General features: G+C 42.2%; 1 protein-coding gene across 1 annotated transcript; it reads right to left on the reverse strand.

Moving 5' to 3' along the window:
* Positions 1-1228: 1228 nt before the first annotated feature.
* Positions 1229-13313, reverse strand: LOC311139814 (RRP15-like protein). Its single transcript, XM_084174775.1, has 5 exons — positions 13208-13313; positions 12217-12569; positions 11940-12037; positions 8610-8799; positions 1229-1816 (listed from the first exon to the last, which is right to left on the reverse strand). The coding sequence occupies exons 1-5, from the start codon at positions 13254-13256 to the stop codon at positions 1658-1660; spliced, it is 849 nt and encodes a 282-aa protein (XP_084030901.1). The 5' UTR covers positions 13257-13313; the 3' UTR covers positions 1229-1657.
* Between the last annotated feature and the right edge of the window lie 4017 nt (positions 13314-17330).

The raw sequence follows: 17330 nt of genomic DNA on the forward strand, positions 1-17330 counted from the left end.
AGGATGAGATGACATAGCAGGCTGGTTCTCTAGCAGTGTGTCAACAGGGCCGGGAGAGGCCTGGCATTCCACAGTGGCAGGTCCCAGTGTTGCCATGATGAATGAGCGTTCTATGCGGTGGAGACAGGTCAGCTGAGACGTAGCGGCATTCTCCTTGCGGCGATAAGGGCGCTCTGCAAATATTTCCACTACTTGTGTGTGGCAAGGGTCAGACAGGAAGAGAGGGAGTAAAAAAAAGAAGAGAAAGGTAGAGAAAGAGAAAAGAGGAGTCAGCAGAACTGTCACTGGGCAGTCGCCACATTAACTTGGTGCTCAGGGTCACTCCGAGGCGAGAGCCATCACCTTGGCAACCGTCCAGTAGACACACGCAGGCAAGCAGTGTGTAAAACTGGGTGGGCGTCACAAAATGAGAGGTTTATGTAGTGGGACAGCATCTCAATGTCACCAGCTGTTCTGTGCTCTCTGGCACACACACATTTCCTCTCCGAGGGGTCATCAGCAGCGCATCTCACATTCTCTGACAGACAGGGAGCATGTCTACTATGTATTTTCTGTGTTCATATGATCACTACAACCATACCACATAAAATATATATACAGTATATATAATTGATTAAATAAACTAGACAATGAGCGTACAAAACATTAAGAACACCTTCCTAATATTGAGTTGCAGCCCCCCCCCCCCCTTGACCTCAAAACAGCTCAAAACAGCATCCTCATGGTCCCGAAAGCATTCCACAAGGATGCGGGCCCATGTTGACTCCAATACTTCCCACAGTTGTGTCAAATTGGCTGGATGTCCTTTGAGTGGTGGACCAATTCTTGATACACACAGGAAACTGTTGAGTGTGAAAAACACAGCAGCGTTGCAGTTCTAAAAAAAAATGTGTCTTGCCCATTCACCCCCTGAATGGCACACACACAATCCATGTCTCAATTGTCTCAAGGCTTTAAAATCCTTCTTTAACCTGTCTCCTCCCCTTCATCTACACTGATTGAAGTGCAATTAACAAGTGACATCAATAAGGGATCATAGCTTTTACCTGGTCAGCCTGTCACGGAAATAGCAGGTGTTCATAATGTTTTGTACACAGTGTATACACACATTGATAGTCTTTAGTTAAACTAGTGCTATAACTAGTACTACAACTAAACTAGTATTCAGTGATAGGCTACATTAGCCCTCAGTTCACCTAAAAACAAGTAAACAAAACTGAAAAGGGAAAACGTTTATCAACTGGCTTTTTATTGAGGGACATGCTGCAACTGTTAGGAAAAAAAGGTCTATATACAACAGAGTTCAGATGGAAAAATGTTCATGGACAAATGGACATTGACAAGCCAGAGAGCACCAGCATTACACAAACTAGGTATCCTGACCCAAAGCATTGTGGAACAGGACTTTGACCCCAGTCTTTCTTCAGCTCCTGGTTCCATATAGAAAAGTCAAAGAGGGGTCTTTGGGCCTGGTAGGACTGCCTCTGGGGGAAGAGGAGAGGGAGGCTGGGTTGAGCTGATCTCAGCGATGCAGGACCCTTCAGCTCCATTCCTCAGCTCCATTCCTCACAGTGGACACAAAGGCACGGTCTTGTGCACACACACACTCCTGGGTGTGCTCAGTCATACACACACTTACAGAGATGGGCCTGTCTGTTCAGTCCGACTCGCTGTTGTAGTCCTCCGCACCCCCTGGTGCCTCCTGCTCGCCCCCCTCCTCGTCGCTCTCCTTGTCCCAGTCCTTCATGGAGGCTCCCATCATAAAGTCGTCTCTCAGCACGCTCCAGGCTGGCTTCTCTTCTACCTCCCTGCCGGTCTATACACAAATAAAATATATCAGCTTTTTACAAAGATGGTACTTATTACCCATACATGAGCCATTTCTTATATCAAATCTATTTCTGCTTCAGGTGTATGATCAAACACAGGAATAGACCACCACTATAACTCCCAATTTCTCAGTCTCATCATAACAAGTCTCCTAGAATGTTTCACAACATCCCAAAGTCAACGGTGCCACCATGTGGACATCAAGGGAAACTACACTTATGACAACAGGACACTCCAGATAATATTTATTCAATTATTTTCAATTAAATAAGCTGTTTTAATGGCAATTATTACAGACCTGCCCTATACATTATGCAGTTTATTAATGTTCAAATCCCATGTCTGTCACCAGAAAAAGATCCTGAGTTTGGGCTTGGGAAAAATGTCCTAGACGCATCAGATGGTAGTTTGGGGATTGACATCAATCCCTTAAATCCCCAGTGCCAGCCCAGCTATAACCCTGACCCTCTAACCCTGAAGCTCTGAGGCCCTGTTAGTATTTGAACATGTATGTCAACAGACTGTCCCTATGGTGCTGCTGTTAGTATGAGAGCAGCAATTTTCTCATATATATTCATACAGACATTGTGAGAAGGCCGAAACGGGGAACATAGGCCAAAGCGGCGCCATCTTCACATTCCCAATCAACACAGTGGATCTCTGCACCATAACTACCACCATATCACAAACTACTTCAGTCCAGTACCCTCTTGCTTGAGAATCAGTCTCTTAGATAAAAAAAAAAACACTACTTATCACATGCTATATCCAAGCTAACATACTTTTCTTTTAATTTATTCCTTATTTTACCAGGTGAGTTGGGTTGCAAAGAGGGCTGACCCCATTTAGTCAACTAGTCGATTGTTTGGTCGACCGAGATTTCTTTAGTTGTCTTGTACACCAATCATGGTGTACAAGACACCTTTGGACTGATCCATTGTGGAGGCCATGGGGATGGCACAGTCCATGGAGCAACACAAATAAAAAATATTATTATTTAATAACAAATGTGCTTTCTCCCGCTGTCCGCAGTTCTAAAACACATCAGTGTGCTGTTGAATTGGCACCTTTTCCTAGACCATGTTGCTATGTGAATAACAGCAAAGTTAACCAGTATATTGGTGTTGAGAACAATGCGGCGGAGGCAGCAGCGGACTTAAGAGACGAGAAAACAGCCCTTGCCTTAATTGTCTAAGAAAAGTGAGGAGAGCGGAAATCCCAACTTAATTAGGTCTATAATCAATAGCCTAACTGTTCAAATGTGCCTAGCTTTATAAATCATCCATATCTACAGAAATAAGACAGATCCTGCTTCTGTTGCCTGTTTGAGTGTTTGTTTAATAGCCTACTGATTCCTCACGCAACCACATGTCAGATAAACAATTTTGAAGAAAATTCTAAAAACATGTTTTCGCTTCTTCATTATGGGGTATTGCATGTAGATTGATGAGGGGAAAAAATTATTTAATCAATTTTAGAAGACTGTAACCTAACAAAATGTAGGAAAAGGGAAGGGGTCTGAATACTTTCCGAATGCAATAGGCTACTGTATCAATCAATCATTTATTCGTTAATGTCATCACATAGCATACGAGTCATTCATGATTTGAAATGCAATCAAGCATTTTAGTTTTAAAATAAAATAGCAAAGCGACCATTGAATAATTAGCATAAATAATAAATAGGCCTAAACCATTCAATTTCGGAAATTGCATTAACAAATTAATGAGACTTTAGTCTTTGCTGTAATAATGCATTTACAAAAAAAGAAAACGTTACAACACTCTCTGGTACACTTATAATTTCTTTAGTGTTGTTTACATTGTTCCAAACGGCCAGAAAAATTATATTGTAATCTAACAGCACCTGTTTGGCACACATAATATGCACGCAGCGCTTGCTCCTTACCTTCTTTAGCTTGATCTCCAGTATTTTCCACAACTAGTAAAAAATAAAATGCACATCGGACTTCCCCTTTACCTCCTGAGCAATCAGTAAACATTCCCCCATTTCGAGTTTGTCACGTCCTCTGCATCTATTTTGCTGTCACGTGTTACGGTGTTCAGAGTTTGTTATAACCAAGTTATTGATGTGACTATGATATGCTATAGGTCAGGCCCTATTGGTCAAGTGCATGCGATGCATACAAGTGTCACGTAAAGAGAGCAAGGGTTGAGGGAATAGGGAATATTTTTCCTAAACAAATTAGGGATTTCAGTAAGATAACTTTTCAGTCAGAAATGGCTGTAATTAGGTTGCAGCTTCAGCAACACGGACAGCGCGATACACACTGTTGATGTTCTGTGGTGGTCGCTGCAGCAGGGAGGAGAGAGAGACAACGGGTGCTAGTCACACAGTTACTCGCTGTATATATATTTTTTTTAACACAGTCCAGCAAGTCTGACCCAGGCCCAGCAATCAAATCAATTGCGGACGGACTCACTAGTCATGTGTGTCTTAATTATTTCATAAAACTTGTTCGTTTAAAGCATCAGACAAGCTCAGTGCATATTGTTGATTTGATTGAAACAAATAGGATGTGTCTATACTGTATACGGAAAAATACAAGCTTAAACATTTTGACCAAGTGATTGTTCGAAAGAACAGACGACTCTTCGTCGGCCTAGATTTTGTTGTTGTTGGGGACAGCCCTAGTTGCAATACAATGAATGGCAACAGAAAGGTCACTTTAATGCTTATCTAGCATGGACCCCTGACCAGTGGCGGCTCCTGAAAAAATTCTCAGGGGGGGCAATTTTTCTGATGATTTAGGTGACCTACACACATTTTAAAAAAGATATGTCCAGCATCAACATGAAGACAGGGGCAGCATATAAGTCAATACCAGAAGCATTTATTGACTGATCTCAAAAGTGTTGGCTTACCAGGGTTGGTGGAGCCCTCAGTTTCATCTTTGCCTCGCAAAGCTAACTCAAACACTCCGCAAAACTTGTCCACCAGTATCTGTCTTTTTATCTCACGTTGTACATCTCTTAAAGCCTGTCTATCACCCCCAGCATAAACTGCCTTCTTCCTATCAAGTAGTGATTTTAGATGTTTTGATACCCAAGGCTTGTTGTTAGGGAAGATTTTACAGGTCTTAGTAGGCACAACTGACTCAACACAGAAGTTTACATAGTCTGAAATAACCTCTGTGAGTTCATCCAGATCAGAGCTGCTGTCCTCAAATACCTCCCACATTGTACAGTCAAAACACCCCAAGTGATACTGTTGTCATTCCAGATCTGGACAGTTTTAACTGTGGGTTTCTCCCTCTCCAGGAGGCGACAGTAAATTGGCCTGAGGTAGACCACATTGTGGTCTGATGTCCCCAGAGGAGGTCTGGTGGTGGCAGAGAACGCCTTTGGTATTGTCCCATAGCACAAATCAAGAGTCCTATTTTTCCTAGTGTGACATTTCACATACTGATGGTATGTGCGCAAGACTTTGTGCAAGGTACAGTTGTTAAAATCCCCTAAAATAAATTTGGGTGCGTCGGGGGAGATGGATTCCAGTTTCTGTGACAGATTATAAATAATCTCTGATGCCTTTGTTATATTAGCTTTTGGTTGAATGTACACAACGGTAACAAACAATTGGGGGAACTCACGGGGCAGATAGTAAGGTCGCAGTGACACAGAAAGCAGTTCAATGTCGGGGGTACAGAGTCGCTCTCTTACCAGGATCGATTTACACCACTGGTCGCTGACAAGCAGGCAGACGCCCCCGCCGTGAAGTTTCCCTGTGACTGTCAGATCGCGGTCCGCTCTGACCAGGGTGAAGCCGGCCGGCTCCACTTCTCTGTCCGGGACTCTGTCATCCAGCCAAGTCTCAGTAAATGCCAGCAAACAGGCCTCCCGATATTCGTGTTGGAAGCGCAGATTCGCTGACAACTCATCCGCTTTCCCCCTCAGTGACTGGGCATTAATCAGCAAGGTGGTGGGTAAGGGAAGTTTGTTCTTAATTTTTTTTAAGTCGTTGTCTGATTCCCCCGCGTTTTCCACGTTTGCATTTGGGTTTGTAATCCACTCGCAGACAATCAGGTATTAGATGGGCCATTGGGATATCCATCGCGTTCGTATTTGAGTTGCATTGTAGTAAAAACTCCCTGCTGTATTGGATTCCGCTGCCAGCAGCGTTTTCATTATTTAGTCCGTTCGTAGCGGGTATGTACACGATCAACAAGATCAGTCCAACACCGTGACCCCACCACTGGAAATCCATGGTTGGCAGAATGTTTGTAAACTAAGTGTACAAATTAAAAACATAAAATAACGCCACTAAGTGTACAAATTAAAAACATAAGATTAAAAACATAAGATAACGCCACACCAAACGTCACACACACTGCAGGTCGCAACAGAGACGCTGCTACCCGCTCTTTTCTTAGTTACGTTCATGGTTATGTTACGTATGACGAAAGCGCGTAAGTGCAAGCCCTCAGAAACCCATAGAGATTGTATTGAAAGCTCTGAAATTTGAAAAAAATAGATTTTACATGGGAGTCTATGACAGACTTCTGGGCGATTTTCAACCTGACTGAAATCGCCCCAAAAGGGGGGGGGGCCATTTGAAGCACGACTTTAGCCTGATTGGACATTTAGTGGCAGTGTGGCACTGTGGCAGATCAGACGTCTAGATTACAACACTGATAACTACTGTTGCCGTGATATAATTGATTAGAAAAAAAATCCCTTCCTTTTCCCGTTTGGCAGTGCGTCGCCCATATCGCCCTATTGAACACACCGCCCCTGCCCCTGACCAATAGTTGATTAAGAACAAAACACAGTCCCGAAGACAGGTGTTTAAGCAAAAAATATTCCCATGACTGAAACTTAAGTCGATCTCAGCTAGATTGTCTGCGGGGCCAAGTTAACTTCCCCTTTCATGTAAAAACAAGTCATGACCATCATGCTTTTAGGGAAAGAGGATCATTTTGTATATGTACTAAACTACGAGTTTTATCAATTCCAGTCACCTTGCTTAGGGGGTCCAGGGTCCTCCCTGGGATAATTTTTATGCAGGACTGAGAAGTCTGGTGACTTTTTAAAAGGACATTCCACCCAAAACAATTTAAAATAAAATGATGCTGACCACATCTAAAATACAATTTCCACCTCCATAAATGAGCCCAATAACATACTAGTAAAAATGATTTTAACATATTGGACCATGCATATAACCTATGCATGGTTATATATCGGGGTATTCAACTCTTACCCTATGAGGTCCAGAGACTGCTGTTTTTCTGTTCTACCTGATAATTAATTGCACACACCTGGTGTCCCAGGTCTAAAGCAGTCCTTGACTAGAGAGGAACAATGAAAAAAAGCAGTGGAACTGGCTTCGAGGTCCCGAGTTGAATATGAGAGGTCTATATTATCAGATGTGCTATTAGCAATAAGCATTATCACCTGTAGCCCAACTGATGCAGCATAGTGGCTATAAATGGGCTGAAGCATAGGGTTTGTCCATCTGCATTTACCCCATTGGACACAACATCCTGATTGTTATTATTATCAATAAGAATTATGTAAAATTATAAATCACTTGAAAAAACATTTCTGGCTTACAAAAGCATAGGGTTTGTCCATCTGCATTTACCCCATTGGACACAACATCCTGATTGTTATTATTATCAATAAGAATTATGTAAAATTATATAAAATCACTTGAAAAAACATTTCTGGCTTACAAAAGTGTTTTTCACACAATTGCATTAAGAATTGTTGTGCATTGACTGTTTCAGTCAATTAGCATTTTGAAACTATTTAACCATCAAAGTAATTGTTTAAAACCTGGATGTTTTTTGTCATTTTATGAGGCATGTCTTAACTAGCCAAAATCCGACCCCAAAAAATGAGGTAATTATATAAACATCTCCTCATATGCCACTGGAAAAAGCATTTATCTCATGTTCTATTGGTTTTCAAATCAACTTTCTTTCATTGTCAAGTAGCCAAAGGCACAATTATAGTCATATTAGCAACCCATGCTAGTTATTGCATGTTTTGATCTCCCCGCTTTCTAAATCACTAACAGATATTTTCATCTCATTTTAGGGGGTACATCGCCATCACATGAAACCGCTCTCATGTGCGTTATGTTTTGAGAACGTTTTTTCCTGCTAATTTCATATTGGAACATTCGCGCGTGGCCTACTGCCGTATGCGCATTGCTTTTAATCAATTATGTGCAGTGGTTGTATGAATTTGGGATCTATCGTCCCACAACTGTCCCAGAGTCTGTTTCAAATGTTTATTTCTCGCACAGAACGACAAGCTAACCAATAGATTTATTACTATGGGGGATAGAAAATTGACATAGGCTAGTGATTTTGCTGTTCGTTTACTTGTCTTGTTGGCTGAGGAAAAGTAAATGTGGACAGTTCTTCTAACATCTTCAAAGTGCGCATCAGAATTCGATAAGAAGGACGCACGCCGTTGCATCCCCAATGTGTCTGTCTTCACTTCTAGGCTACTTCGGACCTGCTAGGCCTGTGAGAAGGATCCGATCACATGACTGGCATTATCTAATAAGAATTGAGATATCTGAGAGAGTCATATGAGTGAGTGGTGCTTTGGTGCACAGCGATTGGCATCTGGGAGAATGGAATTATAATTATTATATTCAGCCCAAGGGCACAACTGCCACTTTGGCCGCAATAAATATATTTTCTTTCTTTGGGGGGGGGGGGGGTTAACCCCCCCTGCCCGAAGAACAACTCTGGGAAAACAACACATCAACAGTGGTAGAGAGGTTTCATGGATGAAACTCACCGTCTGTCTCTCTGTCTTGGTTATGATCTCGCTACCCCCCTCTGTGCCCCGCAGCACATTGATGAAGTCTTTCTTGGAGACAGAGGAGAGGAGCTTGGCTTTCTTCCTCTCCGAGCCACCCGCCTCCTTCACCTTCTCATCCACCGTTTTCTGGTGCTTCCTCACGGCGTTGAACAGCTGTACTACCCCCCTGTGGAGTGGAGAGGTACACACAATACACTGTTATTCTGGTAGAATTTAAAGTCAATTCACTTTAAGATTAATTGTGATATTTTGTGAAGCTTATATTTAGCATAAATCATATACGCATGGGATTTTTTCCTGATGTAATCATTTTGTTATCCCGATCCTCATCTGGCAGGCACTGTATCATTAAGAGATATACAGTGCCTTCAGAAAGTATTCATACCCCTTGAATTCCACATTTTGTTGTGTTACAGCCTGAACTAAAAATTGATTAAATAGTTTCCCTCTCACCCATCTACCCACAAAACCCCATAATAACAACGTGAAAACATGTTCAGAAATATTTGCTAATGTATTGAAAATGAAATAACTAATTTACATAAATAGTGACATCGCTAAATCAATATATGTTAGAATCACCATTGGCAGCGATTACAGCTGTGAGTCTTTCTGGGTAAGTCTCTAAGAGCTTTGCATACCTCAACTGTACAATATTTGCACATTATTTTTTTCAAAATTCTTCAAGCTCTGTCAAATTGGTTGTTGATCACTGCTAGACAACCATTTTTAGGTCTTGCCATAGTTTTGACTTAAATCTGCTTGAAAATCTAACTCGGCCACTCAGGAACATTCACTGTCTTCTTGGTAAGCAGCTACAGTGTATATTTGGCCTTGTGTTTTAGTTTATTGTGCTGCTGAAAGGTGAATTCATCTCCCAGTGTCTGGCGGAAAGCAGACTGAACCAGGTTTTTCTCTAGGACTTTGCCTGTGCTTAGCGCCATTCATGTTTAGTTTTTCATCCTGAAAAACTCCCCAGTCCTTAACGATTACAAGCATACCCATAACAGCCACCACTATGGTTGACAATATGGCGTGTGGTACTCACTTTGTATTCAGGACAAAAAGTTAATTGCTTTGCCACATTTTTTGAAGTATTACTTTAGTGTGTTGTTGCAAACAGGATGCATGTTTAGGAATATTTGTATTATGTACAGGCTTCCTTCTTTTCACTCTGTCAATTAGGTTAGTATTGTGGAGTAGCTACAACGTTGTTGATCCAGCCTCAGTTTTCTCCAATCACAGCCATTAAACTCTGTTTTAAAGTCACCATTGGTCTCATGGTGAAATCCCTGAGCGGTTTCCTTCCTCTCCTGCAACTGAGTTAGGAAGGGCACCTGTATCTTTGTAGTGACTTGGTGTATTGATACACCATCCAAAGGTATATTCAATGTCTGCTTAAAAAAAATATATGTTTTATCTACCAATAGGTGCCCTTCTTTGCGAGGCATTGGAAAACCTCCCTGGTCTTTGTGGTTGAATCGGTGTTTGAAATTCACTGCTCGACTGAGGGACCTTATAGATAATTGTATATGTGTGGTACAGAGATGAGGTAGTCATTCAAAAATCATGTTAAACACTATTATTGCACACACAGTGAGTCCATGCAACTTATCATGCGACTCGTTACGCACATTTTCCCTCCTAAATGTATTTTGGCTTACCATAACAAAGGGGTTGAATACAGTGCATTCGGAAAGTATTCAGACCCCTTGACTTTTTCCACATTTTGTTATGTTACAGCCATATTCTAAAATGGATTAAATAAATAAAAATTCCTCATCAATCTAAACACAATACCCCATAATGACAAAGTGAAAACAGAAATACCTTATTTACATAAGTATTCAGACCCATTGCTATAAGACTCGAAATTGAGCTCAGTTGCACCCTGTTTCCATTGATCATCCTTGAGATGTTTCTACAAATTGATTGGAGTCCACCTGTGCTAAATTCAATTGATTGGACATGATTTGGAAAGGCACATACCTGTCTATATGAGGTCCCACAGTTGACAGTGCACGTCAGAGCAAAAACCAAGCCATGAGGTCAAAGGAATTGTCCGTAGAGCTCCGAGACAGGATTATGTAGAGGCACAGATCTGGGGAAGGGTACCAAAACATTTCTGTAGCATTGAAGGTCCCCAAGAACACAGTGGCCGCCATCATTCTTAAATGGAAGAAGTTTGGAACCACCAAGTCTCTTCCTAGAGCTGACCGCCTGGCCAAACTGAGCAATCGGGGGAGAAGGGCCTTGGTCACTCTGACAGAGCTCAAGAGTTCCTCTGTGGAGATGGGAGAGCCTTCCAGAAGGACAATCATCAGGCCTTTATGGTAGAGTGGCTAGACGGATGTGATTCCTCAGTAAAACGCACGACAGCCCGCTTGGAGTTTGCCAAAAGGCGCCTAAAGAACTCTCAGACTATAAGAAACAAGATTCTCTGTTCTGATGAAACCAAGATCGAACTCTTTGGCCTGAATGCCAAGCATCACGTCTGGAGAAAACCTGGCACCATCCCTACGGTGAAGCATGGTGGTGGCAGCATAATGCTGTGAGAATGTTTTTCAGCGGCAGGGACTTGAGAGACTAGTCAGGATCGAGGGAAAGATGAGCGGAGCAAAGTACAGAGAGATCCTTGATGAAAACCTGCTCCAGAGTGCTCAGGACCTCAGACTGGGGGCGAAGGTTCATCGACCCTAAGCACACAGCCAAGACAACGCAGGAGTGGCTTCGGGACAAGTCTCTGAATGTCCTTGAGTGGCCCAGCCAGAGCTTGGACTTGAACCTGATCTAACATATCTGGAGAGACCAGAAAATAGCTGTGCAGCGACGCTCCCCATCCAACTTGACAGAGCTCGAGAGGATCTGCAGAAAATAATGGGAGAAACTCCACAAATACAGGTGTGCCAAGCTTGTAGCGTCATAACCAATTAGACTCGAGGCTGTAATCGCTGCCAAAGGTGCTTCAACAAAGTACTGAATAAAGGGTCTGAATACTTATGTAAATAAGGTATTTATGTATTTTATTTTGTCAAAAAAGTCAAGGGGTCTGAATACTTTCAAACGCACTGTACTTATTGATTCAAGACATTTCAGCTTTTCATTTTTTATTAATTTGTAACAATTTCTAAAAACATAATTCCACTGACATTATGGGGTATTGTGTGTAGGCCAGTGACCAAAAATCTCAATTTAAACCATTTTAAATTCAGGCTTTAACACAACAAAATGTGGAAAAAGTCAAGGGGTGTGAATACTTTCTGAACGCACTGTAGGTTTGTAAGCTGCACACAAGTGTGTATGTACCTGGTAGCAACTCTCTGCAGGTTCTTCTCATTCTCTCGGTCTTTTACAACGTCTGGTTTCTCTCGACACATCATCTCCCAAGCTCGCTTTTTATCAGTCTGTCGGTTTAAGGCAATTTCTGTTATCAGGCTATGATCTATCCGATTTCAATAATTAGTATCAGTTTAATGGCTGTTTTGATTAAAGCGAGAAATTGACATACAGGTACATGCACAAACAAACAAGTTGGACTATGCATGCACACACACATTTACAGTCATGAAAAAATACACAGTACCTGTTTCTTCCTCTCCAGATACTCCTTCTTCTCCTTCTCCTTCATCTTGTCCAGCTGTTTGTTCTTCAGCAGGATGCTGTGTTTGCTCTCTGGTGTTTTCTTCTGCAGAATCTTGGCCATGGCCTCCGCCCATCCAGCATTGGGGTTGGTGTCTACATCATCTACTTCCTTGTTGCCTTCACCCTCCTCTTTCTCTCCTTCGCTTCCTCCATCCTCAGCCTGTTCCCCATCACTCTCTCCATCCTCCTCTTCTCCATCATCGCTCCCTCCATCCTCTGACCCATCTCCATCACTCCCTCTGTCAGAATCATCACTCTCAGCGTTGTGGTCCTCCTGGGGCTCAGAATCTTCTTCTGATGTGTGAAAATAAGGCATTATACAAATGCAAATACTAGGTAGGCCTAATCGGTTGCAAATTCAAAACAATTTAGCTCTGCCACTTCAGATCTAGCTTAACCTAACCGACAGTTTACACCCTTTAATGTTATCATTATTCAGGCGTCTCTATAAACACTAGCTACAATCTAAGGCTGGGCATTAACTATTGATTCGATCAAATGCGTGGCTTACACAGACAGCTTGCTAGCCAGCTATCTAAGTTAGCTCCCTATGCTAGCCAAGTTACGTCACATAGGCTAGCGAATGTTAATGTCATTTGACATTTCAAATGCAGAGTACAGACGACTAAAAGCAAGTATTGTAGCTAGCTAGTTGATCTGGCTACTTTAAACCACGTATGGTTTAATGTAAATGTAACTTTTCAGATACCTACGTTAGCTATCTAGCCAACTATACCTAACGTACAGCCATAGACTATATGATCATGCTAGAGTGGCAATGCTATTGCTAGCCTAGCTACCAGCTTGAGTCCAGTCTGTTGAGTCTAGGAGAGACCAGCGATATAAGGTTAATCATCTAGCTAGCTGGCTACTTCTTTTGAACAATTCTAAGAAAAACAATTAAAGATGACACAGTAAATGTTTACGCTTACCTAATATCTCTGCTGAGTTCTCCACATGTGCCTTTTCCACAGCTGCCATTATTGTGCAGCACTGAAACCGTTCCGTGATGTTTAGTTCCGTGTAAAATGTTCCCACTTGACTGTAGTCCAAAGGCCGGCAGATGGCGATATTGAGTCGTTTCATCTTACCGTCCAAAGGGAACCCATGTAGACAGATTACACTTGTATCCCCCGTGGACTGGTTCATACATAAAATATTCTCCATTCAGGCTACAAAGGCGTCGATTTCCTCCTTAATTCGATTAAATGGCGAGAAGGTGGGGAAAAAATGGGAAAATATACGTACTTTCTTTATGAAACACAATTTTCCACCACCATGCTAGTGGCTAATGCCTAGGAATGCTAGATACGGATGTTGCGTAATGCGCTCAGCGATTTAGTCTGGTCCGGACCGACAAAATTTGGTCTTGTTTGGGGCTGGAGCTCATTAGAAAAATACCCAGAGTGTTTTGCAAGTGTTAATTTTTACATATACATTTTGGTCATTTAACAGACGCTTTTATTCAGAGCGATTTACAGTCAGTGCATTAAACTAAAGTGCTATAGCTAGCCTACCTACCAGCTTGAGTCCAGTCTGTTGAGTCTGGGAGAGACCAGCGATACAAGGTTAATCATCTAGCTAGCTAGCTGGCTACTTCTTTTGAACAATTCTAAGAAAAGCAATTAAAGTTTACACAGTAAAAGTTAGGCTTACCTAATATCTCTGCTGAATTCTCCACATGTGCCTTTTCAGCTGCCATTATTGTACAGCGCTGAAACCATTCCGTGAATAAAGTTCCCTTCCGTGATGTTTAGTTCTGTGTAAAAAGTTCCCACTTGACTGTAACCCAAAGGCTGGCAGATGGCGACATTGAGTCGTTTCATCTTACCTTCCAAAGGGAATTCATGCAGCCAGCTATACACATAAAACATTCTCCATTCAGGCTACAAAGTCGTCAATTTCCCCCTTAACTCGATTTAATTGCGAGAAGACAGAAAAAATGTGGGAAAATATACGTACATTCTTTATGAAACACCATTTTCCACCACTATGCTAGTAGCTAATGCCTAGGAATGCCTAGGATGTTGCGTATTGCGTTCAGCCATTCAGGTTGCAGCAGTCTGTTGTTTACCCATGGCTGAACGAGGGGTGCAACATCAGGAAGTAGCATTAGCCACTCTAGCATGTTGGTGAAAATGGTGTTTCATAAAGAAAGTATGCAGCCTGAATGGAGAATGTTTTATGTACGAACCGGTCCACGGGGGATACGGGTGTACACCAGGCTGCATGCATACCTCAATATCGCCATCTGCCGACCTTTGGGCTAACTTGACTGAAGATTATTATGAGCTAACTTGACTGAGGTTCTGCCTTCCGACTCCGTGACATTTGTACTACACAAAAAACACTGCCTGCATGCCAACCTGAGGGTCCTTTACTGTTCCAAACACACACACACACACACACGCACACACAATTCTGTCAAGTATATTGCGCAAATATTGCACAATCCAGATGTGCACAGCTCTTTGGGATTTACTCAAAAAGACTCACAGTTATAATCGCTGCTAAAGGTGTTTCTAACATGTATTGACTCATGGGGTGAATATTGATCTAATCCAGATGTAGTATTGTTTTATCTTTTTATGAATTTTAATATTAGAAAAACATTTCCAGTTTGAAATGTTTCCACTTGGAGTATTTTGTGTAGATCATGATAAAAATCTAAATTAAATACATTTGAATCCACTTTGTAACACAATGAAATGTGAAAAAGTCCAAGGGGGTTAATACCTATAGGCACTGTAGGCTAGTAACGTAAACATATATTATGTTTGTACTTTCTTAAACCGGTGGACTCTGTGAATATGTGAGAATATATATATAGATAACTATAACCATCGACGTTGTTTGGTTCAGATTTGGTCCGGTTCGGACCAAATCAAGCCCGGTCCGGACCAGACCAAATCTGAATCAAACAACGTCTGTGGTTCTAGTTATCTATACATATTCTCACATAGCCCGACAAAATGTGGTCTTGTTTAGGGCCGGAGCTACTGTACCATTGACTAACAACCCAATCATGGCCTGTACCTTGACGTGGTGAGAGGGCTTTAAACCAAGACAGGCCATTCACTTATCATTACCTTAGAAGGCTCAGATAACCATCTGTGTGTGCGCGCCCTTTCTCTCTCCCTTCTGCAGGACTTTTATGGATCCAGGTGCGACTTTCGTGACTGTCACACCGACTGTGAATTGAACTATGAACATTAAACTATTAATGCTGTTCCAGTGTTCCTGTGTGCCACTGGGTGTGCTGTTAGACGCACTTCTTTATTGGCGTGAGTGTAATTTACAGTTTGTGTTCACATGCCACTTACCTGAGGTCCTCCTGTGTGTTTCAGTCTCTAAGCAACGATGCCGCCGCTGCTGATTCCTTGCCTCTCTACCAGAGAACTACCTGGCTGACTACAGTGGAGCTGCAGGCCAATGACGTCACCAGGCGATGTTCCCACACCTCAGCTGAGCAGAGGATCCAATATGACAAACCATGCAGCAGATCCTCAATGGTACAGTAGTACAGCATCTTGGTTAAATACAAATATTCAATTTTATATTCTACTCTCTACATTTGGATCGACAATGGTGCTTGTGTGCATCTAAAACATTTTATGAGCTTTGATGAGAGGCATAACCATATGGATTTAGAAGTATAACACAGAAACTATTGATAATGCTATCCATAAATCGTACATACTATTTTCTGAAAGTAATATGCCATTTAGCAGACGCTTTTATCCAAAGCGACTTACAGTCATGCGTGCATACATTTTTGTGTGTGTATGGGTGGTCCCGGGGATCGAACCCACTACCTTGGCGTTACAAGCGCCGTGCTCTACCAGCTGAGCTACAGAGGACCACAAGTTATTTTAAAACTGTTGATGGTCCCTTTCCTACATAATAATCCAACTCGTAACTCTGAATTGGACTACCGGTTTCTTTCAAAACACCCACACTGTGATAAAAGTGACCTTGAGAAAAGCCTAGATATGGAACAGCTTGGATGTCATCAGTCTTTGGGCAAGTCATGATGTGGTTAAATCTCTTGCTCCTTTCCTCTCTGTCACTCCTTCCCTCTGTCTCTCCTGCCCTCTCCTCTATCACTTCTCGCCTCCTCGTATCTCCTCTACAGCACGTGGACATTGCGGCCTTCCTGATCAAGTTCTAATGAAGTGGTCAGTATTCTCTGATGATTCTCAACATAAGCAAGAGAGCTCTCATATGTTTTTTGCTCATAATGGTAGATGTGGATGTATGCATGTGTTATACAGTATCTTTCTAGTTGCACAACTAAGTGTCTTACTTACAATGACGTAGTCTGCTCACTATAATCCCCATCCAGTATATTTTTACATGCATGCCCTTATCACCCAGTAACTCCTCTTCCTCCTTCAGGCTGATGATATCCACGCCCTGTTGATGGACACTATGCCCCAAGACGCAGAGACCGGAGGGGACAACAGCCATTCTTTAATATCTGCTCATAATTACTGAACAAAAATATAAATGCAACATGTAAAGTGTTGGTCCCATATTTCATGAGCTGAATTAAAAGATCCCAGAAATGTTCCATACGCACAAAAACCTTCTTTCTCTCAAATGTTGTGCAGAAATGTGTTTACATCCCTGTTAGTGAGCATTTCTGATAATCCATCCACCTGACAGGTGTGGCATATCAAGAAGCTGATTAAACAGCATGATCATTACACAGGTGCACCTTGTGCTGGGGACAATAAAAGGCCACTCTAAAATGTGCCGTTTTGTCACACAACACGATGCCACAGATGTCTCAAGTTTTGAGGGAGCATGCAATTGGCATGCTGACTGCAGGAATGTCCACCAGAGTTGTTGCCAGAGAATTTAATGTTAATTTCTCTACCATAAGCCGTCTCCAACATTGTTTTAGAGAATTTGGCAGTACGTCCAACCGGGCTCACAACCGCAGAGCACGTGTAACCACGCCAGCCCAGGACCTCCACATCCGGCTTCTTCACCTGCGGGATCGTCTGAGACCAGCCACCCGGACAGCTGATGAAACTGAGGAGTATTTCT

The sequence above is a fragment of the Coregonus lavaretus genome (assembly GCF_964263955.1).
Source record: "Coregonus lavaretus genome assembly, chromosome: 13".
Taxonomy (NCBI): Eukaryota; Metazoa; Chordata; class Actinopteri; order Salmoniformes; family Salmonidae; genus Coregonus; species Coregonus lavaretus.

Bases quoted from the DNA above. Each gene is read 5' to 3' on its own strand.
- LOC311139814 (XM_084174775.1), bottom strand. From the start codon at position 13,256: ATGGCAGCTGTGGAAAAGGCACATGTGGAGAACTCAGCAGAGATATTA. The intron at 12,038-12,216 runs GTACTGTGTATT...TTAAACCGACAG, and splicing joins ATCTGGAGAGGAAGAAACAG to ACTGATAAAAAGCGAGCTTG. The intron at 8,800-11,939 runs GTACATACACAC...TCCACTCCACAG, and splicing joins CTGCAGAGAGTTGCTACCAG to GGGGGTAGTACAGCTGTTCA.